This window comes from Lolium perenne, chromosome 3, assembly GCF_019359855.2.
Source record: "Lolium perenne isolate Kyuss_39 chromosome 3, Kyuss_2.0, whole genome shotgun sequence".
NCBI lineage: Eukaryota > Viridiplantae > Streptophyta > Magnoliopsida > Poales > Poaceae > Lolium > Lolium perenne.
In genome coordinates this window covers 230,776,634-230,803,122 of record NC_067246.2, presented here as the reverse complement: position 1 = coordinate 230,803,122, position 26,489 = coordinate 230,776,634, and the positions used below count along the sequence as shown (strand labels likewise).

The 26,489-nt window shown below is 43.3% G+C and overlaps 1 protein-coding gene across 1 annotated transcript; it reads left to right on the top strand.

The window, feature by feature from the left end:
• Positions 1–3,271: 3,271 nt before the first annotated feature.
• LOC127338572 (aspartyl protease family protein 2-like) lies at positions 3,272–4,735 on the top strand. Its single transcript, XM_051364632.2, has one exon. It carries the CDS (start codon positions 3,317–3,319, stop codon positions 4,661–4,663), a length of 1,347 nt encoding a protein of 448 aa, XP_051220592.1. The 5' UTR covers positions 3,272–3,316; the 3' UTR covers positions 4,664–4,735.
• Positions 4,736–26,489: the final 21,754 nt, after the last annotated feature.

The following is a 26,489-nucleotide window of genomic DNA, read 5'->3' as shown; positions in this document are numbered from 1 at the left end:
GGTGTATTCTAACTAGCCAACGGGATCACCACACACGTAACTTCAGCTAATCTTTTATCTCTAAATAGTAGCTCCCCACTACCTTATTTTCCCGCCTTCTCATGCAGCCACGTCACCCTTTTTTCCGTCCCCGCGTCGCTCCTCGCTTCCCCGCATGAAACCACTTGATAGATGGGCCTGAACGTACCTTCCCTGTACCGGGTCACGTTTCCACTCCCGGACGAGATCCCCATCGTGGGTAGGCCGACCAAATGGGCTCGCTAAGCCATATCGCTGCACATCCCTTCATGGGCTCGAGCAGCCATCTCACAATTCGCTCGATGTTCGTCCTGAAAAAGAGTGCTGCTATTGCTGAAAAAAAGAGCAATCTGCCGTTCATCTTCTTGATCGTGGATAATCCCTCACACTAACTCCGCCGCCGCGACGTACGGCATCCTCATCACAAATGCTCACGAAACCGTCGGGTGCATCCCAATATTCATCCAGTAGAAACTGCTCAATTAAATTGAGCCGTCGCCGCCTCCAGGTTAAAAGCCTACCCGTCCTACCATTGGCATGAAGCACGCGAGCCTGCTCGCGTCGCCTCCTCTGGTACCGGTCTCCATGCTGTACCTCGCGCTCTCCGTCCTCTCGATTTTAGGCCGCCTTTCTATTTTTCAATCCTCCAACATATGTTCATCGATGTGGCAAGTCACGCCCTTGCTCGAAAGTTGCTCAACGTCTTTCCCCTCCACCCGATTTGATTGAGTGATGCTCGCTGATGGCCTTGGATTTATCAGATTTTGCGTCCTGGTCACTGAAGCTAGGATGAAGCGGCTAGCATCACGTTTACTCCCTGGAAAACAGTACGTACGTGCTTGCATTGGTACACAATCTATTTTTTCTTGCTCTTCATTTTATTTTATGAGCACATACATCTTCTATTTTTGTAACCTTGCTGGTCGCATCTATTTGTTACCCTGGAATCTCCCCTAAATTAGTTAGATACATCCGAATTATCTGTACTGGATTCGTCATATTCGGCGTTGCTGGTGTGAAAAAAGACATTGATTCTGCTCTTTTTTGTTGCAGTTTTAGAAAATTTCATTGGTTGAGCTGTCGAGCGCTCCATCAATCTATGGATGCAAGTTCAGATGTGCCCACTAGGGTTAATAGCACTGTATGCTCATGAGCTCATCCTACTTGATAGGATTTCTAATGAAATTCAGTTAGATGAGCTTCTGTCTTTATCGAAAAAGATTCAGTCTGTGTCCTTTTGCTTGACACTCCGTCTTGTGGAACCTCTCTCTGGATGGTGTTTATTCAGCAAAGAGTGCATATGAAGCTTAGTGTTTGGGGAAAATTCATTCTCCTGAGTTTGCCAAAGTCTAGAATATGAGCTGAACATAAAGTGCAATTCTTCATCTGGATGTTGTCTCTTAATCCTCTTATGGACAGGCTACACGCAAGTGGATGGCCTCATCGATAAGGTCCGTTGCTGCTTCTGTGGTGAGGTGTTAGAATGTGATGCGCATCTGTCTGTTGGGTGGCCCTTTGCACAATAGTTTTGGCAGCTGCCCACGGTCTCCAATCCCCAAATTATTCTCATTGCGCTCAACTCAAATTATTTAGCCGGCTGATGGCAGCAACGCCTAACAAAGTGCAAGAAACATCGGAAAAGTTTGCAGCTTACGGCCACTGTGTATATTTTTGACATATATGAAGGCTACATACCCATGTGTCTTAAAAGCCAAAAAGTTTTCGCCGGCCAGGATTGAGAGATATGATCGACTGGGTCAGGCTTTAGGGGAGTAATTTCACTGTTATTTTCGTTTTAGCTTTTCTCTTTGTTCCATGTACTTGAATGTAGTTTTTCTTTCATTTGGTTCAGTAAACATATAAAATATATTCCATATGGATGATAACAATAATAATTAACAATTTCTTTCACATCTTTCTTATCTCTTACTTGCAGCAGTAGCTTTTGAAGTTGCTCAAACGAAGAATCAAAATTTTGCAACTAATTAATTGCTTTTCTGTATGAATTATTATAGGGATAAAAAACAATACTCCATTCAAACCGCAGTACATGTTGTTGTACATAATTATGATGATATTCCACGTTCTTGGTACGTTCATATTTTTCATACTACTATAAAATATAAGAGGACAAAGGTTCACATATTTTGGATCCTAATTCATAATGTACTTCGCCTTTAGTTGTTTTTTCTAACTTCACGAGGAAAGACCAAAAGAGGAAATAAAATGAGAATATTTTAATGCTAACATGGAAGTTGGTATTATGTGCTTCGTCAGAGGCCCATTCAGTTCCTCCCTAAATGACATTTAACACTTACACGAATCTCTTAAGCTGTTGTATGAATTTTAATGGTTGTATAGAACAGAGGAAAAACTTATTAGAATAATTTTGTTTTAATGTGCACTAGCATATAAAAAGCAATTGGCAGCTTTGACTTCTTTATACTAAAGCCTCTTCGAGGGTCTCATTTTCCGTTTCCGCTATTTGTACCATCAATCATGATATAATAATCATTATACTGTTATAGCAAACATGTCATAAATAGTTTATTTTACTATACTAAGATAACATTCATAATTAAACTATTTCTATAAATCAATCCCGCCGCACCGCGCGGGGTATCGTCTAGTAGCTACATACTTGAAGCTACCAAGATAGTATATACGGAGCCAATACAAAAACTGAGGGTCATTAAATGACAACTACATCTAACTTTACAAGAGGGAAACCTAGGCGTACCTTCATGTGCAGACATCGCAAGCATGCTTCGGTCAGAATATCTTATCAGCCATTCTTCACAACTGAATACATCTAACATGGAAAGAGACATTTCGTATCTATCCTTTCCAATGAAAAAAATAACTACAAAATCATTGAATAGATGCCAATGCACTCATAAAGTATTTAGAATATATAATAAACTTTCAAGTATCAAAATGCCTTGCTTTTTATCAAATTTGTCAGAAAGCTATATGAATGCTTATGATATATGTATGTCAATAAAAAAAATCCTGCCGCAACACGCGGGTTATCATCTAGCTAGTTTCAATCACGTGTGTGACCTAACGGTGCCTCCATCGGAAGCTTTTAAAACCCCATAAATTAACCCGGAAATTGAACGCATGCGCAAGAAGAAACCCCTGCCGGCCTACACCCCCAGAAAAAAAAAAGAAGAAACCCCTACCATGCAACATCAAATACAAGAGAGTTGTCGCGTTCGCGCGTTACAACTTACAAATGCCGATAGAAAATGGTCATGAAACTGCCGCCTGAACCCTGATCTCTGCACGGATATCCATGCCTCTCTACACGCTCCCCACTCCATTCTTGAATCTCCATCGTGCCATGGCGCCGCCCAAACACGTGCTCGCACTCCTTCTCCTCCTCTTCTCCGCCACCAATGCCTGCCACCAGCGAGCAAAAACGCTCCACATCCCCGTCGTCCACCGCGACGCCGTCTTTCCGCCACCGCCGTACGCCAAACGAGGTAGCCTCCTAACCCGCCGCTTCGCAGCAGCCGACACTGCGCTCATGACGTCCGGCCTCCACTCTCCCGTCATGTCCGGGCTCCCCTTCGAGAGCGGCGAGTACTTCGCGTCCATCGGCGTGGGGACCCCGTCCACCACCGCACTCCTCGTCATCGACACCGGAAGCGACCTCGTCTGGCTCCAGTGCAAGCCCTGCCGCCACTGCTACGCCCAGATGAGCCCGCTCTACGACCCCAGACGCTCCAGCACCTACAGCCAGATCCCCTGCACATCGCCTCAGTGCCCGCTCCTCCAGGGCTGCGACAACAGCACGGGAGGCTGCGGGTACACCATGGTGTACGGCGACGGCTCGTCCAGCAACGGCAACCTCGCCACAGACAGGCTCGTCTTCTCCAACGACACGTCCGTCTACAACATCACCATCGGGTGCGGCCACGACAACGAGGGGCTGTTCGACTCGTCTGCCGGGCTCCTCGGTGTCGCCCGCGGCGCCGCCTCCTTCGCGTCGCAGGTGGTGCCCTCCTACGGCAGCTATTTCGCGTACTGCCTCGGTGACCGTACGTCTAACGTGCGTAGCAACTCCTCCTACCTCGTCTTCGGCCGCACGCCGGAGCTTCCGTCCACGGCGTTCACGCCGCTCCTGTCCAACCCGCGGCGCCGGAACCTGTACTATGTAAACTTGGCCGGCTTCAGCGTCGGCGGCGAGCGCGTCACGGGGTTCTCCAACTCCAGCCTTTCGCTCGACCCGGCGAGCGGCCGGGGCGGCATCGTGGTGGACTCCGGCACGTCAATATCGCGGTTCCCCAGGGACGCGTACGGGGCGCTGCGCGACGCCTTCGACGCGCGCGCGGCCGCGGGCGGGATGCGGAGGCTGTCCGGTCACATCTCGGTGTTCGACGCATGCTACGACATGCGAGGTGTTGCGATGGCCAAGGTGCCACAAATCGTGCTGCACTTCGCCGGCGGGGCGGACATGGCGCTGCCACCGGAGAACTACTTCATCCCCGAGGATACCGGGAACGGGAAGTACTACTGCTTGGCTCTAGAGGCGACGGACGACGGGCTCAGCGTGCTCGGCAACGTCCAGCAGCAAGGGTTCCGGGTCGTGTTCGACGTCGAGAAGGAACGAGTCGGGTTCGCCCCAACAGGCTGCTAATTAAGTTCGATTTATCATAGTACGACGAGCAGCATGGTTGTTCAATCCCAAGTACGTGTCTGTATTTTTTCTTCTACCTCTGTAAGTTGTTGTCACGGTCACACTGACTTCTATAACGGTACCTCCGTCTCAAAGCTTAAGGATTTTTTTTTAAATCAAACCAAGTAAAATTTAACTAAATTTTTAGAACAGTCTATGAACAAATATAATATTTTGTAGATACAATACGAAAATATATTTTATTATCTATTTAATGATATTATAATTTTATATTTTGCATGTTAATGGTTTTTGATAAAAACTTAGTAAAATTCGACATAGTTTCACTTTCTAAAAATAATATAAATCTTTAGCTTTGTGATGGAAGTAGTATTTATTAAGTTGTACTCACTCCGTTAGAAAAAAAACTAATTCATCCCTATCTAGAAAAAGTTGAGTTTTTTTTTTATCAGAACGAGTACATGGTTTATGCCCATTCGCTTTTGAAATGAGAGCGGTGTTTGTTCGTGCACAAGATCTTCCGTGCACGAAATCACTCGGTTTCATTGTATCCCATTTCATTTGAGATTTACAAAACTCAATGAAATAGAATATAACATGGTAGTACGGGTCTCAAAGTGAATCCGATGGCAAGATTATGCACAGGAGGTCTTGCATGGGACAAAAACATTTCTCTTGGCGGTTTTTATATTGCAGCCCACACCTTGATTTGCCATCTACTTTTTCTCCGGATCATTCCAAAAGCTACGTTGACATGTAGGCATGTGTCAATTCGTGTTTTCAAAGATAATCATCTTTCCTCACTACTTCTATAATGGGGCTCCGGGGCTTCCACTACCTAGGGGAGGAGCAAAAACAAATTTATTTTGTCCTTGAAATAGTTTAGTGGTAGAACAAAACATAGATAATAGGGGCAACCCCAGTGATTTTTCCTCAAGCTCAACTCTTGACCATGCCGACTTTCGAACTAAATTCAAGGTTCTTGCAAGATTTTGCTCGGTAGCAGCCTATGGATAACATGCTTGTAAGCGGCGCACATGGCAAGCAGTTGCAGGTTGGACTCTGTGCTCCAAGATGACGATGGGAGGTTGACAATGTTGACAAGATTCGTGTGCCTTAGTACGTGGGTGAATCGCTCATGAGGTACCATGTGAACTACTTCCCAAAGCGTGACCTCTTCCTTGAGCTCTTGTTGGAATTATATTGTAGCAAGCGGTGCAACTACTTCCCAAAGGAGTAAAGTATGTATTGAACCTTGAATTCGTAGAGCATGTCTGGATCAAACCCTGAACTATCAATCCCTGAAATTCAGCACCCTATGCTTATCAATCCTCGATCTAAACCTTGGACCTGTTCGGACTAGTTTGGCGCACCAGAATAAAGACAATCCTGGCAGGGATCGCCCTATAATCTCCTCCACTCTCGAATCAATTTTCCCTTTCGATCCCACCTCAAGCAGTTATCATCAAATTGCATCCGTAGCTAATCTCCTGGAAGAACAAAAAATGAAGACGAGCTCGTCGGCAGTGAGATCCCTGAAGTTCCTCTTCTTTTTTCTATAAAGGGTGTTTTATTACTTAAAAAATTTAAGTATTACACCAGCCTAACTAAAATGCACACAGCCGTTCAAAGTATTAAAAGAATCGAACAAAAGAGTTCACAGTCGAAAAAAGATAAACGCTAGAGAAACCGGCACAGCCTAAAAAGCCTGAAGTTCCTCTTCTAGCAGAGCACCGGCAGTGGCAAACCAACGGCGCTGCGTCGAACCTCCGCGATAGCTCTGACTCGGAGGCCTCCCTATCCCCTGCCTCCTCCCGCTTTTCGCACTTCTTGTCCTCCTCCAGCTCCGGCAGCGACGACGACCACAACGACCTCGTCGATGCCAATCCCACTTCTCTACAAGTTGCAGCCCCCGAACCACAACGACCCTCCCCGCCCTCCGGCCCGTCCACCACCGCGACTCCAGCCTTCGGGCGTGTTGTTTGTGTGCAGGTTAGGTGTTTGTGTTAATGACAATGACATGGATAAGGACGATGCTGTTGCAACAACATCACCTAGGGTCCTAGGCATACTTCCTCCAATTTTGACCCAGCAGTGCCATGTCCACCCTCCACTGCTTGCACAGTCATTGACTTCCAGCGACCGTGCTCCGAGCCCGAGCTGGAAGTGCTCAACATTGCGTGTGCAATCTATTTTCCTAGTTTAGTCATATCTCCAACACTTTGCAAGATCGTAATAAACTTTGTAGCAATGCCTTGAGCAGTCTGTAGCTAAGAACGACCAAAGGAAAACTTAGTGAGAGAGAAATATATCAAGGAGAGAGATGATCATGACATGCGGGCCACATTAGTTAGTGAGAGTGGACGGTGATCCTGGCCAGGATCAGATTATTTCCGGTGCACCAAACTAGTCACAACTGATCCAAGGTTTAAATCGACCAAGATTGATAAGCACAGGGTGCTGATTTCGGGGATTGAGAGTTCATGGTTCAATTCCGACACCGTCTACAAGTTCAAGGTTTAAAACAGACTTTACTCCTTCCCAAAGCGGCCACAACGATGATGCCACCCCGCCCTTAACCTCCACCTCCTTCTCGCCCTCTCTTTAAATCCATGCCTTAGGCAAGAACGAAGTAGATGCGGTTGCACCTAGAGATAGTGTTGTAGAACTATGCTCTTCTTCATTGCATGGTGAAGCATGAAGATAGGTTCAGTGGCTTCATCGTCCACAATGGAGGCCATTAGGCTAATAATCCTCATTTAGACGATTCGACGATGTGATAGGGAGAGATAGGAGACTTCCTTGGGAGTTATTTCCTTCGGAAGCGAAGGAGATGAAAAAATAAGGGACCATGGCACCATGCTCACTCCTAGGTATTTAACATATGTTGATGGACATGACTGTCGGTTTATAGGGAAATTAGTAAAGAAGATATAGATTGCAGATGGGAAATATGTACCATTCTGACATTGCTCCCCGACACATGTCGTGGCACGTTGTCAAAATGACACCTGAAAGCAACTTCCACTCCCGCTCCATTATCTTCTTCTATATCTTGACGAAGATCACTTTTGTGTTTTCTTGCCAGAACTGAGTTAACGACGATATTTCATAACTCATGAAATTTCAGAACTCCTGATTTGCGACCTAACATATATTTTTTTATATAAATAGGCATATATTCCTTTCCATTATGAAATAATGGAACATAGTGAAATAAAAAATAGTGGTTGGAAACGTTACTATAGCAAAAGACAATGGAGTTCATATTTTATACATCAGAATAATAAGTTTTTCTATTAATGAAAAAATGACTGACAAAAAAGGTTTCATTTAGATTTCTTATTTTAAAAATTGTAGCCGGAAGCTGCTGCCTCCAACAATTGTTGTCGCTACCATTATCACCTCATGATTATGGTCTGGTAGCCTCGGTGGGGAAGGAGCTGACCGAGTTGGCAACGTCAGCATTCGAGGGTTGTTCATGTGCTTGCTTTAAGATCTCTGCTCTAGCTAAATCATACGAGGGGTTTTATTATACCTGGCACCCTTTGGGGCGAGCCAAACCTAACAATGTCGGGTGCAGAAAACCTAAGCCCAAGCAGGGGCCGGGCCTCTCCCCTATTTTACCCCTATTTGTTTATTCATGTACTTTTTTTCTTTAGATTGTTGTATCGTCCAAGCTGCTGATACTGAAACTATTTCGGTGACACTGCATAAAAGGCTATGCTGGTCAACCACCCGCTGGGCCCTACTGTAGCTCTAGTCGTGGTTATGTAATCTTATCTTGAACGGACGATGATGTATGTCTTTCCTTCTGTTAACTCTTAATTGACTTATTTCATTAAATTTCTGCTAATCTAGCTTCCATTGTTTGATATTTGTTTATTAATGTACTTTTTTCTTTAGATTGTTGTAACGCCCAAGCTGATTATACGTTGTGATAAAGATAGACATGGAATCGGTTGGTGTCATCTCTGAAAAGCTGTTGTGCCTGAGAAGGAAAGAATCCTTTGGCGTCTGCTCTGGAAACTTGTTGTCCGTGAGAAAGAATCTGTTGGTTCCATCTCTGAAAATCCGATGTCCAAGTCTTATGTATAGTTATGTTTAGTTTTGTTGATTGTACCTAAGAACCATGTTGTTCCACTGAATTTTGCTGCAATTGTGGTGGTCGTCTCTTCTTTAAGTCTTGTTGCATGTTGTCTAAATCCATTGTTATTCAGTTTGTGATCTGGAGAACCAATTTGTTTGTCATCATTTGGGGTTGAAATACAAGAATTCTTTTGTCATTCAGAGATTTATCAATTGCATTTCATGTTAAATGTAATGATCTATGCCAAACAATGACCTTTTTTAGGCACTTAAGAGGAGGAGAGAAAAGAAACTTCGTCTGCAGGAAGATTCTACAATTACAACGGAGCCTCCAATTCAAACGCTTGTTTGGCTAGCAAACATGGTTCCGATTCTCTGGCCGCAAGCCTGATTCTAGCGAAGCGCGCGCATGTCGGAGATTTTTGCATCGATCCCTTTTATTATGCAAATGGCTAATAAAAGCCTACTGCATGTATTTAAGAGACTGCATTGTAGATGTCAAAACGGAAATTTCCAAAATACAACCACTATGAGCCGAAGTTCCAAAATACTACTGTGAGCAATGTTCCGCTAACGGAAGCCATGCCTAATCATTGTGAAAGTTTCAGAAAAGAGCATCCTCAATGGGAAGAGTGAAAAAAGTAAAAGAAAAATAGTCAGTGAAAAAAAAGAGGGAGTGGAAAAAGAAAAGAAAAGAAAAAGAAAGAAAGAAAAGAGTTAGAGAAAAAAGTGAGAGAGAGTTAGAGAGGATGCTCAATGTCGGTTGTTCATGTTGTCCCGGTATAGATGGCCTATAGTTGAGATATATCTCTTGGTCCTTTGTACATGCGGCATGAAGGTACCCCATTGCGATACTTGGTTGAAACATGTGTGTCGAAAAGTTTTGGTAACTCAGAGCTGAGTAACAAGAGGTGTAATCCTTAGCAACCAAGAAAATGAATCAACATTTACTCATAAGAGGTCAAACACATGACTCATAGATATCTCCACACAAGAGATGCATGGTACCTCATCCTTATTACTATTGTTGACATTAATTGCATATCTTAAAATCTTGTTTTATTCTCTCTACTTTTTATATTGTTGGAGATTTAGCACATATATTCCCTGCTTAGTTTCTTGTGTTCAAGGGTAAAAAATATACAAATAAAAGAGAGGACAAAGAGTCTTCCAACAATTCTATAGGATTCTCCTAAGCATGCTTGATGATTCATATTACTTATCATTCATGTTCCTTACAATGCTATCTACTATTATGCATGCTTTGTAGAATGTAAGAGTTATTATTTTATAAGTTCATATTACTTATTGTCACTATTTATTGACTGAACCTTGTGATACTTTGCTTGATTATTTAGAAGCTATATATATAATAAACTCCAAAATTCATGTTATTTTTATCACCTTTATGCTCGGGAAGAGCATAGGTTAAGCTTGGGGGTCCAATTTTTATCATAAGAAACACATTTATATTGCTTTTATCTTATTTCTATTTGCTGCACTATTTTAATCCAAAAATACAAAAATATTTACTTTACTATTTGCATCCAAAATCCCATGAGCAATCAACCCTGTTACTGTTTTTACTTAGTTACTTTATTTTATCTAGTTTTACTTGTTTTATTACTACTTTTGTTTTATTTACTTACGCGAAACCTTGTTCTTGACAACCACACGATGAAGTTGGGGACACAAGGCTTTATTTTACTTTGCAGGATTGCTAGAAAAAGAGAGGGAGAGATATCTCTTTGCTCAGTTTCCCGAGAGTTCGATATAACCCTCGAGTCACCCGTGTGGGGAAAATTGCTTCCTGAACTACACACTCTGCACTTGGAGTCCCAACGCTTCAAGATTTTTTGTTGGTGTTGTAAAGCTCCATCAATCTTGCTTAGTGGTAGTTTTGTTAGTTATGTAGCTTGTCATCTAGGTAAATTCACGTAGTTGCATATCTAGAGAATTTATCTTTTTGTCAAACCTAAACTGAGAAAGAGCTAAAAATTTGGTAGCACCTATTCACCCCCTCCCCGCTCTAGGTGCGGCCTACGATCCTTTCAGTTGGTATCAGAGCCTTGACTCTTAAGTCGTGCTTAACCTCCTAAGAGTATGCCGAATGATGGGGATAAGGAGCTGGTCGGTAAGTCGGTATCCTGGGTGTCTCAAGGCTATGGAAACTATATCAACTCAAATGATAGCAATGTGAGAACATATCGTGAAACTATTGGCGCCGAAATCCCCTCCCGTTATTCCCATCCCAGAAAATACCTTGAAATCTTATCGGTGAATAAAAATTACAATTAGATAAAATAACGCCTCTTAGAAAATTACTGTTAGATAGCTAACATCCGAAGGCTACTATTAAAGCTGAAGATTTGTACAGATAAATTACTTTCTGGAAAATAGATACTTAATAATCCTACAAAAACTATTGTTAAATATTTAACATCGGAAAAATTAATGCCAAAGCTAAATGTTTTCGCTGGGAAATTACTATAATTTTTTTCCCAAAGGTGAGGGTTTACTATCAAAAATTGTGCTGCCACATTTATAGATTTACACAAAAGAATTAATATTTTTTTAACCTAAGTTAAGGATTTACTGTCGGGAATTATCAAGAAAATCATTGGACCGAATTGTAAGGAACAATTACTATAAAAAAAGGAGGAAATGACACTGTTTATACACGGGCACTGTTCACCAGGGTATGAACAGTACCCAAATTGCTGAGGAGCCAGCAAAGAGTTTTAGCTTTTATATATAGTATAGTTGATACTTGACCTTTTTCCCAAATGAAAATATGATTTGGAAATGTCTTATGTATCAGCTTATGCAGCAAATGGATCTGGATCTGTGCACAAACTATGGCTAAGTTAGGCGTGAGGATAAGAAGTCTGTTACAGTGTTCACGGATGACCTTGAAACCATGAAGGTATGTTTTAAGAAAAAAATTGTGCATCTAAGTTGTTCATATATAGTTGCGTTCACTTGTATCATTGATCTAATTGTTGTTTCTTTCGTATAGATGTGTCTAGGATGTAGCGCAAAGCGTGAATTCATGGAGCATATTCGTAAAAGCATTAATCAATTGAGATAGTTTGAAGTCACCCTCGAGCGGGACACACTGTCCATACTAGACATGACTTTCGTTGTTCAAGTCACCAATGAGGCAAACCGAACATATCACTACTAGGAAAAGGCCTAGCCGTAAGACTGCCAGCAGTGGCACACCATGACTGTCGTGCGCCACTACTACTTAGCAGTGGCGCACCACAAAATGGTGGGCCACTGTTACAAAAGTAGTAGTGGCGCACCTTGATCGCGGTGCGCCATAACTAAGTGCTAACAGGAGGCCAGCTCCTCCCCCAACCTAGTAGTGGCGCACGTCTGCGGGGTGCGCCACTGCTAAATTGCTTACCTATGGCGCACGTTGTGGAGGTGCGCCACTGCTAGGAGGTGGCCAGAGCCCCTTTAGAGATGATAGGCTTAGCAATGGCGCACTGCAGTGGTGCGCCACTGCTACATAGCTTACCTATGGCGCATGGCATAAGGTGCGCCACTGCTAGGAGGTGGCCAGAGCCCCTTTAGAGATGAGAGGCTTAGCAGTGGCGCACCACTTAGCAGTGCGACATTGCTATGTCACCCTTGCAGTGGCGCACGGCTAGGTGGTGCGCCACTGCTAACCTGGGACCATTTCCTGCTTTTCACCCTCCACTCACATGTGCCACCCACTTTCCCCAAACACTCTTCCACCACCACCTCCCACCAAATCTGGATCTGGTCGTGTTGCCCCTCCTTCTCACCTCATTTTCACCTCTTCATTCACCAAAATTAAGTAGGTAAACTTAATTTTCTTCATAGGTAAGTAATGGTGAAGCTTTCTTAGCTCAACACCCTACTCAATCTCAACTTTTTACCTCATCCAACACTCTAGGTCTCGCCGTATCGGTAACTTTGTTGGTTTTATGCTTTGTGTGTGACCGGTTCCGATCATCTTGCACACACACGTGTGTGTGCACATATGTTATGCGAAGCTCATGTGTTGTGCGCATGCGCGAAAAGCGCCACGTGCATGTGTGTTGTATGCGAAGCCTCCACATGTGTTGTATATGCGAAGCCTCCACACATGTGTTGCATGTTTTTGTTTGCAGGGATTTGAAATGCGATGGAGTTGCCAATATTTTGCCGAAACGTTGATTCATTTCCGTTTCGGCGAATAGTGGGCATACTACGCTTATACATGTCCTATTTTTAGGGAAGGTCATGCCAAAATTTTCTTTTGGTATGCTAAGATATCCATTTTCTCTATACCCGCAGGCGACCATGGTCCGCATGATGAGCGAAGGCGTTGTGGCTAGGTTTTTGAAAGCCGTGACAGCCGAGATGATTAGAAATAACCAAAAGGAGATAAGATGTCCGTGTCGAAGATGCAAGCTGACGAGCCTTATGGACCCTAAAGCTGATATGGTGCAGGACCACCTTCTCATGTGTGGTTTCATGGATGGCTATCGGTGGGAAGGCGACGAAGATGATTATGAATTTGTCCATGGGATTTCAACAAGAAATAAGGAAGGAGGTGATCAGGATGTAGAAGCTCTCGGACATGATCAGGATGTAGAAGATCCCGGAGATGATCATGATCACAATGTAGGAGATCCTGGACCTGATGATGAGGAAGATCAAGATGGAGGTCATCATGACGATCATGAAGATGAAGACGATGGACCATCGTCGATGGACTGGGTGCAGGACCCTTATCTTCAAGAGCTGCTTCTCAAGCAAACGAGTAACGCAAGAGCTGCCGCCCGAGAGAAAGCCAAGATGGATCAACTGGAGGTAGACGCGGTTACTCCATTGTATGAAGGATGCAGGCCAGAGGATACCAGCCTGAAAGTAACGCTCATGGCTCTGGAGATGAAGGTAAAGCACAAAATGACTGACACATCCTTCAACGACAACATGTCATTCTGGCACGAACGTCTTCCCAAAGGTAACACGTGTCCGACTAGTATCGAGGAGGCCAAGAAAATCGTGTGTCCTCTGGATTTACCGCATGTGAAATATCATGTGTGCTTGAACGATTGCATCATTTATCGGAACGAGCATGCGGAGTGTACCATATGTCCGGAGTGCGGCGTCAGTCGGTACAAGAAGGGGAAGAAAGCTCCTCGGAAGCTGGTGTGGTACTTTCCGATCACTCCTCGTCTGCGGCGGTATTTCGCGGATCCTAAGCAAGCAAAGCTAATGCGCTGGCACGCGGAGATGAGGAAGGGAGAAGATGACGCAGATGATCCGGACAAAAAGAAAAAAAGGATAGGATGTTGAGACACCCTTCGGATGCTAGCCAGTGGAATGCGTTGAACCTCGAGTACCCAGAATTTGGGGACGATCCTAGGAACATAAGGCTGGGCGCGAGCACCGATGGAGTCAATCCGTTTGGCAGCCAGAGCAGCACGCATAGCACCTGGCCCGTGTTTGTGTGGATGTACAACCTCCCCCCTGGTTGTGCATGAAGAGGAAGTACATTCAAATGAGTATGCTAATTGAAGGGCCGAAACAACCAGGGAACGACATCAATCTGTATATGGGGCTTCTGAAAGAGGAGCTAGCCACGCTATGGGACACGCCTGCCAATACGTGGGACGCCGCCGCGGAAGAATATTTCCCTATGAGAGCCGCACTGCTCACGACGGTGCATGACTTTCTCGGTTACGGATATGTCGCGGGGCAGGTGGTCCACGGATTCAATGCATGCGTCAGGTGCATGGACGACACAACGTACCGCCAGCTAGATAGAGATCCCGGGTCCTCGAAAACGGTGTTCATGGGACATCGAAGGTGGCTTCGCGAGGACGACCCATGGAGGAAACGCAAGGATCTGTTCGATGGTCAAGACGAACCCCAAAGACGGCCACATACGAGAAGCGGCGAGCAAATAGATGAGCTATTGAAAAATTGGAAAGAGTGCCCACCGCCGGGAAAGAAGCGAAAGGCGCCGGAGCCGCTGCTTAAGGTATGGAAGACGAGGTCTATTTTCTGGGACTTGCCGTACTGGAAGATCCTCCGTGTGCCTCACAGCCTTGATGTCATGCACATCACGAAGAACGTGTGCAAGAGTCTGCTTGGTACCCTCCTCAACATGCCAGAGAAGACCAAAGATGGGCCGAAAGCAAGGTACGACTTGCAATCAATTGGGATCAGGGAGGAGCTTCACGCGGGACGCACTAATGATGATGATGATGATGATGACGATGACGATGATGAGGCGGAGGACACGCAAAGTCGTCGCAAGGGCAAAAAGGCCAAAAAGATTGAATATTACTGCCCCCCCCCCCCCGGCGTGCTTCACTCTAAGTCAGAAGGAGATCGAGCAGTTTTTTGACTGTCTCCTAGGAGTAAAACTTCCTTACGGTTACGCGGGGAAGATAAGCAGGTACCTCGACAAAGCGAAGCAGAGGTTCAGCGGGATGAAGTCTCACGACTGTCACGTGCTGATGACGCAGATACTTCCGGTTGCAATCCGTGGGATCATGGACGCGCACGTCCGTGAAACGCTTTTTCGCCTATGCAACTTTTTCGACGTCATCTCTCGGAAGTCTGTTGGCGTGAGGCAACTTAGAAGGCTACAGGAAGAGATCGTGGTGATACTGTGCGAGCTTGAGATGTACTTCCCGCCCGCATTCTTCGACGTTATGGTGCATCTGCTGGTACATATCGTGGAGGATATCATCCAACTGGGGCCGATGTTCCTGCACAGCATGATGTCGTTCGAAAGGATGAATGGTGTCATCAAAGGGTACGTTCGCAACAGGGCACGTCCAGACGGAAGCATAGCCAAGGGCTTTCTGACCGAAGAGTGCATCTCCTTCTGCACGAGTTATCTAGAAATCGAGAACCCCGTTGGCCTGCCCGTAAACAGGCATCTCGGGAAGCTCGCTGGATGGGGTCACCGCGAGGGTAGCCACGAAATGCATGTCTACTTCAAGGGTCGAATCGCCGACTTTGAAAGAGCAAACCTAGTCGCGCTACAACACATAGACGTGGTCGATCCTTGGGTGGTAGAGCACAAAACCTTCATCGCAAAGACGTACAGTGATCAGGGCCAACAGAGGACGGACGGAGATATAATCAAAGAGCACAACTCAACCTTCACGCGGTGGTTCAAGGACAAGATGCTGACGTACCCTATAGACGAGGATTCTTCTGCGGAAGAAAAACTCATATTCGCCTTGTCACAGGGCGCCGAACACAACCTGATGACATTTCAGGCGTACGATATCAACGGCTACACATTCTACACCGAGGAAAAGGACATGAAGAGCGATTATGAGAACTCCGGGGTAACGATGGAGTCCAACACCGGTGACATCAAGCAGAGATACTACGGAAAGATCGAGGAGATCTGGGAGCTGAGCTACACCGGAGAGAATGTGCCGATGTTCCGTGTCAGGTGGGCCAAGAACGTCGTAAAAGAAGACCGGCATTTCACCACCATGGTTATACCCGAAGCCAAATCCAAGACAGCGGGCACAAAGGTCACTGCGAAATATGAGCCATGGGTACTAGCTTCCCAAGTGGACCAATGCTTCTTCATTACCGACCCGCAAAAGCCCAGCCGTGTTGTCGTGAGGAGAGGCAAAATGAGCATCATCGGAATGGATGGAGCCGCCACCGAGCTAGACTTTGACCAGTACGGCGATCCGAAGATGGAAGATGACGACGACGATGATGAAGAACCATACACAACAAGAAGAAGCAGGACCACCCTACCTAAAGGCCGTCCATTCAAGAGAAGAAGTCTAGGAGTTCCGGGGCTAAATTATTCAACCGTGAGAAAGAAGGGCAAGAAGATTGTGAAAAGATAATTATGTATCATTTTCTTGTATGAATGATGGATGTCATATTGTTAATCTACACATTGTACCGATCAAAATAGACATATAATTTATATTTTTGGATATTTCCTAGATTCTATAGTATTTTAAATATTCTACATAATTCTATTTATGCCTTTTATTTTGGTGTATTATGCTATTTTGGATGTTTATGATAGTGTTAAATCAATTTAAAAAGAAAAGGAAAAAAATGGGGCCGCCAGGGTTCGAACCTGGGCGGCAGGGTTTGGCACAAACCAACCAGGGACAGAGCCAGTGCGTTACGTTTCGGGATATGTCAAATCCCCACACGATTGTCTTTTGACCTAAACCTAAAGAGGCAGTGGCGCACCCCGAGAGGTGCGCTATTGCTAAGCCTCATAGTGGCGCACCCCTAGAGGTGCGCTATTGCTAAGGGGAGTCGGGGACTTAGAGAAAAATCCCCTTCTCTTCCCCGTCCCGACCAGATCCCCTCTTCCTTGCGACGCCCTGCGCCCTCCTCTCCCACCGGCGGCCGCCACCCCTCCCCTGAGTGACGCCACCCCTCATCTCACGCGAGCGACCACAGACACCGGCGGCCAGATCCCCTCGACCTCGATCTACCCGTGGCCTCTCCCCCTCGATTTACCGCCTGCCGCCGTCGCGTCGCCGCAGGTGAGGCCCGTCTCCCCTCCCTCCCTCTCTGACCTAGCGGCGTCCCTCCGTCTACTAACCACATCATGGACACCAGCGCAGGCACCCAGTTCTTCATCGGCCACCAGTTCGTCAACGGCCCCAGTTCATCGGCCACCAGTAGGCGCTCAACCTCAAGAACAACGTCAACCTGCGCAAGGACCCCGAGGACCCCGACCGCCTCCAGCCGCCATCGCCGTCGCCGCAGGTGAGGCCCCTCTCCCCTCCCTCCCTCTCTATCAGGATCCCGATGGGCCTCTGATTGCCATGGATAGAAGAGAAGGGGATTGGAGCACTCGGGCTCAGATTCTAGCAACTAAGAACAGAAAGTAGATAAACTAAATTAGGGATTTTATTATGCTTGATCCTCCCAGCCTCCCCACTCATCCTTTATAACATAGGATCGAGCTCAAGCAAGTTACAGTAGTACCCTTGATACAGACAGATACAGAGTTTAAAGTTCCTGGCCTAAACAGTAATAAACTTCTGGAGCATTGTTGCTGGTTTGGTGCTCTTCAGTTAATTGAATGTTTGTCTTGGCAATGCATCTTGTAGCTTGTGTTGAGGTGTAACAGTGGAAGTTTGATTTTCGATGCTCTGTATGCACTATGCAATGATGCTCTGTATGCTTCACTATGTGCTTCAGAAATGAATGTTAACTATGTGCTTCACTTGCAGAGTGTTGATAGGTAGTTGTAGTTTTCATGCCTAGGTTACTGAATCTTACTGAGATTTCTGAGTTTTCATCTGTTACTTGGTGTTGTTGCTGCTGCTAGATAGGTTGTTGCTGCTTGGTGTTGTTGCTGCTGCTAGATAGGTTGCTGCTGCTAGATAGGTTGCTGCTGTTAGGTGTTGCTGCTGTTAGGTTACATATCCTCTATTTTTTAGAACAAATGCATTGTAAAATCATTCATTTTGTTATAGAGCCCATTGGCAAACCTTCGAAATGCCAAGTGGTTTGTGATCATGATGATTGTATCATGTACAGTATGGTTTAGATGTCACATTGGGTATGATGTATGTAGAGAGTGAGAGAGAGTTATTCTAACAAGTGTAAAAAAAATTCAGTAAAACCACCATGTTCTGTTTCGGCCTATTTTCAGTAAAACCAATTGATATTTAAGTTAAACAACTTACATGTGCTATTATTTTTCATGAGTTCAGTCTCAACTGTGAAGGCATGCCAGTGTTTCAGGTTTGCCTAGTAACTATGTGATCTGATGGCTCAAGTGTCAAATTAGAAGTACATGTGGTGTCAAAATTAGGATATCATATCTCTGTTTCCTGATGTCTACGCGCGCTTCTATTCCTGTAGACAGTGTTGGGCCTCCAAGAGCAGAGGTTTGTAGAACAGCAGCAAGTTTCCCTTAAGTGAATCACCCAAGGTTTATCGAACTCAGGGAGGTAGAGGTCAAAGATATCCCTCTCAAGCAACCCTGCAATTACGATACAAGAAGTCTCTTGTGTCCCCAACACACCTAATACACTTGTCAGATGTATAGGTGCACTAGTTCGGCGAAGAGATAGTGAAATACAAGTAATATGGAAGATTATGAGTGGTAATAGCAATCTGAAATAAAGATGACCGCAAGCAAACATGTAACAGAACTTGTTGGAAACGGTGTTTCAATGCTTAGAAACAAGGCCTAGGGATCATACTTTCACTAGTGGACACTCTCAACAATGATCACATAAATAAATAACTTCTCTTCCCTTATGCTACTTTCAAAGACTCTATTGTTGGATAACAAACACCATTCATTGTGTAGGGCTACGAGAGCACCCTCAAGCCGGAGTAAACAAGCTCCACAACGTCATAAAGGAATCACACACGATGCAAACACTGTCACTATCACACCATGGAGAGTAATTCCGGAGTTCATATTAAAGTAACTCTAGAGTGCATAGTAATAGTTAACTTCATAATCTACAAGAGTTCACAATCATAACCTACGCCAAGTACTACATGATGCACACACTGTCCACATTACATCATGAAGGAGGAATAGACTACTTTAATAACATCACTAGAGTAGCACATAGAATAATAGTGATACAAAGCTCATGATCATATAAAGATCACATGGGAGAGAGAGATGAACCACATAGCTACCGGTACAACCCTTAGCCTCGAGGGAGAACTACTCCCTCCTCATCATGGGAGACAGCGATGGCGATGAAGATGGCGGTGGTGTCGATGGAGATGACTCCGGGGGCAATTCCCCGTCCCGGTGGCGTGCCGGAACAGAGACTTCTATCCCCCGAAACGGAGTTTCGCGATGGCGGCGGCGTCCCTGGAGTCTTTCTGGAGTTTCGTCAATTGGTATCGGGTTTTTAGGTCGCGAGGGACTTTATAGGCGAAGAGGCGGCGTCGGAGGGGCACCAGGGCGCCCTCCCCATAGGCTGGCGCGACCAGGGGGCCACCCGCGCGGCCCTGTGGTCTAGGGGCCCTGGGCCTCCTCTCTGTCTCCCCTTCGGTGTTCTGGTCCGTCTTGGTGAAATAAGATGTTTGGCTTTCGTTTCGTCGAATTCCGAGAATATTGCCCGAACAGCCTTTCTGGAACCAAAAACAGCAGAAAACAGGAACTGGCACTTCGGCATCTTGTTAATAGGCTAGTTCCGGAAAATGCATGAAATCATTATAAAGTGTGAGCAAAACATGTAGGTATTGTCATAAAACTAGCATGGAACATCAGAAATTATAGATACGTTGGAGACGTATCAAGCATCCCCAAGCTTAGTTCCTACTCGCCCTCGAGTAGGTAAACGATAAAAAGAATAATTTCTGTAGTGACATGTTACTTACATAATCTTGATCATACTATTATAAAGCATATGAGATGAATGAAGTGATTCAAAGCAATGGTAAAGATAATGACTAAACAACTAAATCATATAGCAAAGACTTTTCATGAATAGTACTTTCAAGACAAGCATCAATAAGTCTTGCATAAAAGTTAACTCATAAAGCAATAGATTCAAAGTAGAAGGCATTGAAGCAACACAAAGGATGATTAAGTTTCAGCAATTGCTTTCAACTTGTAACATGTATATCTCATGGATAGTTGTCAACATAAAGCAAGATAACAAGTGCAATAGGTAAACATGTAAGAATCAATGCACACAGTTGACACAAGTGTTTGCTTCTAAGATAGAAAGAAGTAGGTAAACTGACTCAACATAAGGTAAAAGAAAGACCCTTTGCAGAGGGAAGCATGGATTACTATTTTTGTGCTAGAGCTTTTATTTTGAAAACATAGAAACAATTTTGTCAACGGTAGTAATGATTCATATGTATTATGCATAAGACATCTTATAAGTTGCAAGCCTCATGCATAGAATACCAATAGTGCTCGCACCTTGTCCTAATTAGCTTGGATTAACATGGATTAGCATTGCATAACATATGTTTCAACCAAGTGTCACAAAGGGGTACCTCTATGCCGCCTGTACAAAGGTCCAAGGAGATAAATCGCATTTGATTTCTCGTTTTTGATAGATCTCAACTAAGGACATCCATACCGGGACAACATAGAAAACAGATAATGGACTCCTCTTTAATGCATAAGCATTCAACAACAGATAATATTCTCATAAGAGATTGAGGATTGATGTCCAAACTGAAACTTCCACCAAGATCCATGGCTTTAGTTAGCGGCCCAATGTTCTTCTCTAACAATATGCATACTCAAACCATTTGATCATGAAAATCGCCCTTACTTCAGACAAGACGAACATGCATAGCAACTCACATGATATTCAACATAGGTGTAATAGTTGATGGCGTCCCCAGAAACATGGTTACCGCTCAACAAGCAACTTATAAGAAATAAGATACATAGCAACATATTCAATACCACAATAGTTTTTAAGGCTATTTTCCCATGAGCTATATATTGCAAAGATAAAGAATGAAATTTTAAAGGTAGCACTCAAGTAATTTACTTTGGAATGGCAGAGAAACACCACATAGTAGGTAGGTATGGTGGACACAAATGCCATAGGTTTTGGCTCAAGGTTTTGGATGCACGAGAAGAATTCCCTCTCAGTACAAGGCTTTGGCTAGCAAGGTTGTTTGAAGCAAACACAAGTATGAACCGGTACAGCAAAACTTACATAAGAACATATTGCAATCATTATAAGACTCTACACTGTCTTCCTTGTTGTTCAAACACTTCACCAGAAAATATCTAGACTTTAGAGAGACCAATCATGCAAACCAAATTTCAACAAGCTCTACGGTAGTTCTCCACTAATAGGTTTAAACTACATGATGCAAGAGCTTAAACATGATCTATGAGAGCTCAAAACAATTGCCAAGTATCAAATTATTCAAGAAAATATACCAATTACCACATGAAGCATTTTCTGTTTCCAACCATATAGCAATTAACGAAGCGGTTTTCAACTCCGCCATGAACATTAAAAGTAAAAGCGAAGAACACTAGTGTTCATATGAGAAAGCGGAGCGTGTCTCTCTCCCACACAAGCATGAATTTATTCAGAGAATGAAAATAACAAAACGAAAATAAAAGCACACAGACGCTCCAAGTAAAGTACATAAGATGTGACGGAATAAAAATATAGTTTCACTAGAGGTGACCTGATAAGTTGTCGATGAAGAAGGGGATGCCTTGGGCATCCCCAAGCTTAGATGCTTGAGTCTTCTTGAAATATGCAGGGATGAACCACGAGGGCATCCCCAAGCTTAGACTTTTCACTCTTCTTGATCATATTGTATCATCCTCCTCTCTTGACCCTTGAAAACTTCCTCCACACCAGACTCAAAACAATCTCATTAGAGGGTTAGTGCATAATCAAAAATTCACATGTTCAGAGAGGACACAATCATTCCCAACACTTCTGAACATTACCCAAGGCTACTGAAAGTTAATGGAACAAAGAAATCCACTCAACACAGTAAAAGAGGCAATGCGAAATAAAAGGCAGAATCTGTCAAAACAGAACAGTTCGTAAAGACGAATTTTTCAGAGGCACTTAAAAGGCTCATATGAAAAAGCTCAAATTGAACGAAAGTTGCGTACATATCTGTGGATCACGCACGTAAATTGGCAGATTTTTCTGAGTTACCTACAGGCGGGGCTGCTCAATTTTGTGACAGTAAGAAATCTGTTTCTGCGCAGTAATCCAAATCTAGTATCAACCCTACTATCAAAGACTTTACTTGGCACAACAATGCAATAAAATAAAGATAAGGAGAGGTTGCTACAGTAGTAACAACTTCCAAGACGCAACAAAACAGTAGCAAAATAAAAACATGGGTTATCTCCCAAGAAGTGCTTTCTTTATAGCCACTAAGATGGGCTCGGTAATTTTAATGATGCTCTCGCAAGAAATAAGAATTGAAGCAAAAGAGAGCATCAAGAAGCAAATTCAAAACACATTTAAGCCTAACCCACTTCCTATGCATAAGAATCTTGTACACAAATAAATTCATGAAGAACAAAGTGACAAGCATAGGAAGATAAAACACGAGTAACTTCAAAATTCTCAACATAAAGAGGGGAAACTTAATATTATTAAGATGCATATAACCATGTTTCCCTCTCTCATAATAACTTTAAGTAGCATCATTGATGAAATCCATAATATATCCATCACTTAAAATATTCTTATCATGGTTCATGTGCATAAAAGTATCATTATTTTTGGCATAAGAAAAACTCTTCTCATTAATAGTAATTGGAGCAGGATCATTATCAAGAATTTGAACACGGTAAACAAGTTGCATACTAAGGGAATGGTTTTTGGCAATCCCATCATAACTATGACAAGTTTCATAAGGATAATTATAACATGTGTCATATCCATCTCTATAACGATTATCTAAACCAGAATATATAATATCATCATTCTCACTAAAAGTAAAGGTCTTAAATATAGGATCTTCAAGCACAACATCCCCAAGCTTAGAGCTTTCAATATCAACGTTTGAGGGAACATGAATAGTGCTAACATCATTACTTTCATAATCAGTACCAAGGAGATTTCCAATATCAAAGGTAGTGTGCTCTTCCAAATCATGATCACTAATATGGGTAAAGGGCATAGGAAGATCATTGTACTCAGATTCATTATCATAATAATCATTAGGAGCAACATACTTGCGGTTACCTATCGTTATCTCATACACGCGGGGATATGCCGTTACCTCTTTCTTTTTATTCCCCCTCTTCTTCTTCTTCTTCATTTCCTTCTTCTTCTTCTTCTTCTTTTCCTTCTCCTCGTTCCCTTCTTTAGGAGGAAGAGCCTTGAAGGGAGGCTTTTCCATAGAACCTGATTTATTTCCAGAAACAATAGAAGAAACTTGGGAGGATTCCTCCTTTTCATTAATAAGTTTAAAACACACAGCGGTCCTATCATATTTTGGCAAAGTGTCATCTTCTAAGATATTCTGTATGTAAGTATTTGTATGGCAATTATTAATGCAATAAGAAAGACACCCATGCAGGACATCATCAATATCAAGATCACTCATATGTAACAAAGAGATTTTTCTTGATAACTCTTCACACCCCAAAAATAAAGTAAGTTCATCATGCTGATTAGGAAGGATTTCATCATCACAATACAAATTTGCAGCACTCATGGGGTTCGAATTATCATTGGAGGAGCATTGAAAATTAAAATGACCCACTCTATGGCAAAGTTCACAAATAAAAGGATAGAGGGCACAAACCTTTTTACCAAGATCATTTAGAGCCCTAGACCACTTTCTAGTTTTTTCATTCCTATGATGGATACAATATTCATCTTCGATTTGATTAATTCCACAAGGTCTATGCATTCCACAAAAATTAACATGCTTATAAGAAATAGAATTTTCAGAAGTTTGGGCATGTTTATTGCAATCATTAATAACAGTTTCATCCTTCATGCAAGCATCTTTAAAAGGTTCATTATACTTACCAAAATTCTTCCTAGGCAATTCAAAATGAGAGGCAAAAGCTTTATAAAGGTTTGCAACAACTTGAGAGTCAAGACCATAAGTAGCACTCATATTTCGAAATTTATCAGTATCCATAAAAGTTTCAATGCATTCATAATCATAATTTATACCTGATTGTTTACCTTTGTCGTTCTCCCAATCTTCAGTATTCTCCTGAATTCTTTCAAGAAGATCCCATCTAGCTTCAACCTCCTTGCTTGTGAAAGATCCCTCCAAACAGGCATCTAGATAGTCCTTGTGGTGTCCTGAAAGCCTTGCATAAAAATTATTAATAATAACATTACGGGGGAGCTCATGAATGGGACATTTGAGCATTAATGACTTCAATCTCCCCCATGCTTGGGAAATACTCTATCCATCACGAGGATAAAAGTTATAAATGTAATTCCTATCAATATGCACTTCATGAGGAGGATAAAATTTAGAATAAAAGAGAGGTACGATTTCTTCCCAACCAATAGATCGACCATTCTTCAGCAATTTATACCAATGCGCCGCTTTACCAGACAATGACATACAGAATAGTTTCTTCCTCACTTCATCCATAGAGATACCTGCACACTTGAATAACTCGCATAATTCATGCAAAAACAGTAAATGATCTCCAGGATGGACAATTCCATCCCCTTCATAGCGGTTATCCATAACACGTTCAATAATTTTCATGGGTATCTTGAAAGGAATACTTTCAGTAGGTGGATCTAAAATATCACAAGCATCATTAGAGTTATCGCATATGGGAGATAAAGTATTATCACAGCAAATTTTCTCCCCTAAAGCTGGAAAGCTAAAAAGATCATGAAAACTAGCTTCCCCAAGCTTAGACTTTTCCATAGCATTAGCAGTAATTGCGTTCATACTAATAACATTGCTACTAGCATGCAAATAAGGTTCCATAGGTTTTTTAATTTTCGCATCACATAATTCATGTCTTATTTCAGGAAATAGATTAAAAAGCTCACTATTGTTTTCCATTATGCCTAACTAGTGAAAAATAAAAACAAGAAACAAAAAGATGCAATTGCAGGATCTAAAGGAAATAGCTTCGAGCACTCACACACCGGCAACAGTGCTAGGAAATAGCTTAGTAGTCGGAGGATGTGAATACCTTTTACCTTACCTCCCCGGCAACGGCGCCAGAAAATAGCTTGATGTCTACGCACGCTTCTATTCCTGTAGACAGTGTTGGGCCTCCAAGAGCAGAGGTTTGTAGAATAGCAGCAAGTTTCCCTTAAGTGAATCGCCCAAGGTTTATCGAACTCAGGGAGGTAGAGGTCAAAGATATCCCTCTCAAGCAACCCTGCAATTACGATACAAGAAGTCTCTTGTGTCCCCAACGCACCTAATACACTTGTCAGATGTATAGGTGCACTAGTTCGGCGAAGAGACAGTGAAATACAAGTAATATGGATGATTATGAGTGGTAATAGCAATCTGAAATAAAGATGGCAGCAAGCAAACATGTAACAGAACTTGTTGGAAACGGTGTTTCAATGCTTAGAAACAAAGCCTAGGGATCATACTTTCACTAGTGGACACTCTCAACAATGATCACATAAATAAATAACTTCTCTTCCCTTATGCTACTTTCAAAGACTCTATTGTTGGATAACAAACACCATTCATTGTGTAGGGCTACGAGAGCACCCTCAAGCTGGAGTAAACAAGCTCCACAACGTCATAAAGGAATCACACACGATGCAAACACTGTCACTGTCACACCATGGAGAGTAATTCTGGAGTTCATATTAAAGTAACTCTAGAGTGCATAGTAATAGTTAACTTCATAATCTACAAGAGATCACAATCATAACCTACGCCAAGTACTACATGATGCACACACTGTCCACATTACATCATGAAGGAGGAATAGACTACTTTAATAACATCACTAGAGTAGCACATAGATTAATAATGATACAAAGCTCATGATCACATAAAGATCACATGGGAGAGAGAGATGAACCACATAGTTACCGGTACAGCCCTTAGCCTCGAGGGAGAACTACTCCCTCCTCATCATGGGAGACAGCGATGGCGATGAAGATGGCGGTGGTGTCGATGGAGATGACTCCGGGGGCAATTCCCCGTCCCGGCGGCGTGCCGGAACAGAGACTTCTGTCCCCCGAAATGGAGTTTCGCGATGGCGGCGGCATCCCTGTAGTCTTTCTGGAGTTTCTTCAATTGGTATCGGGTTTTTAGGTCGCGAGGGACTTTATAGGCGAAG

What these genes read in the sequence shown, in the direction of transcription:
- LOC127338572 (XM_051364632.2), top strand. Translation starts at nt 3,317, where the DNA reads ATGCCTCTCTACACGCTCCCCACTCCATTCTTGAATCTCCATCGTGCC.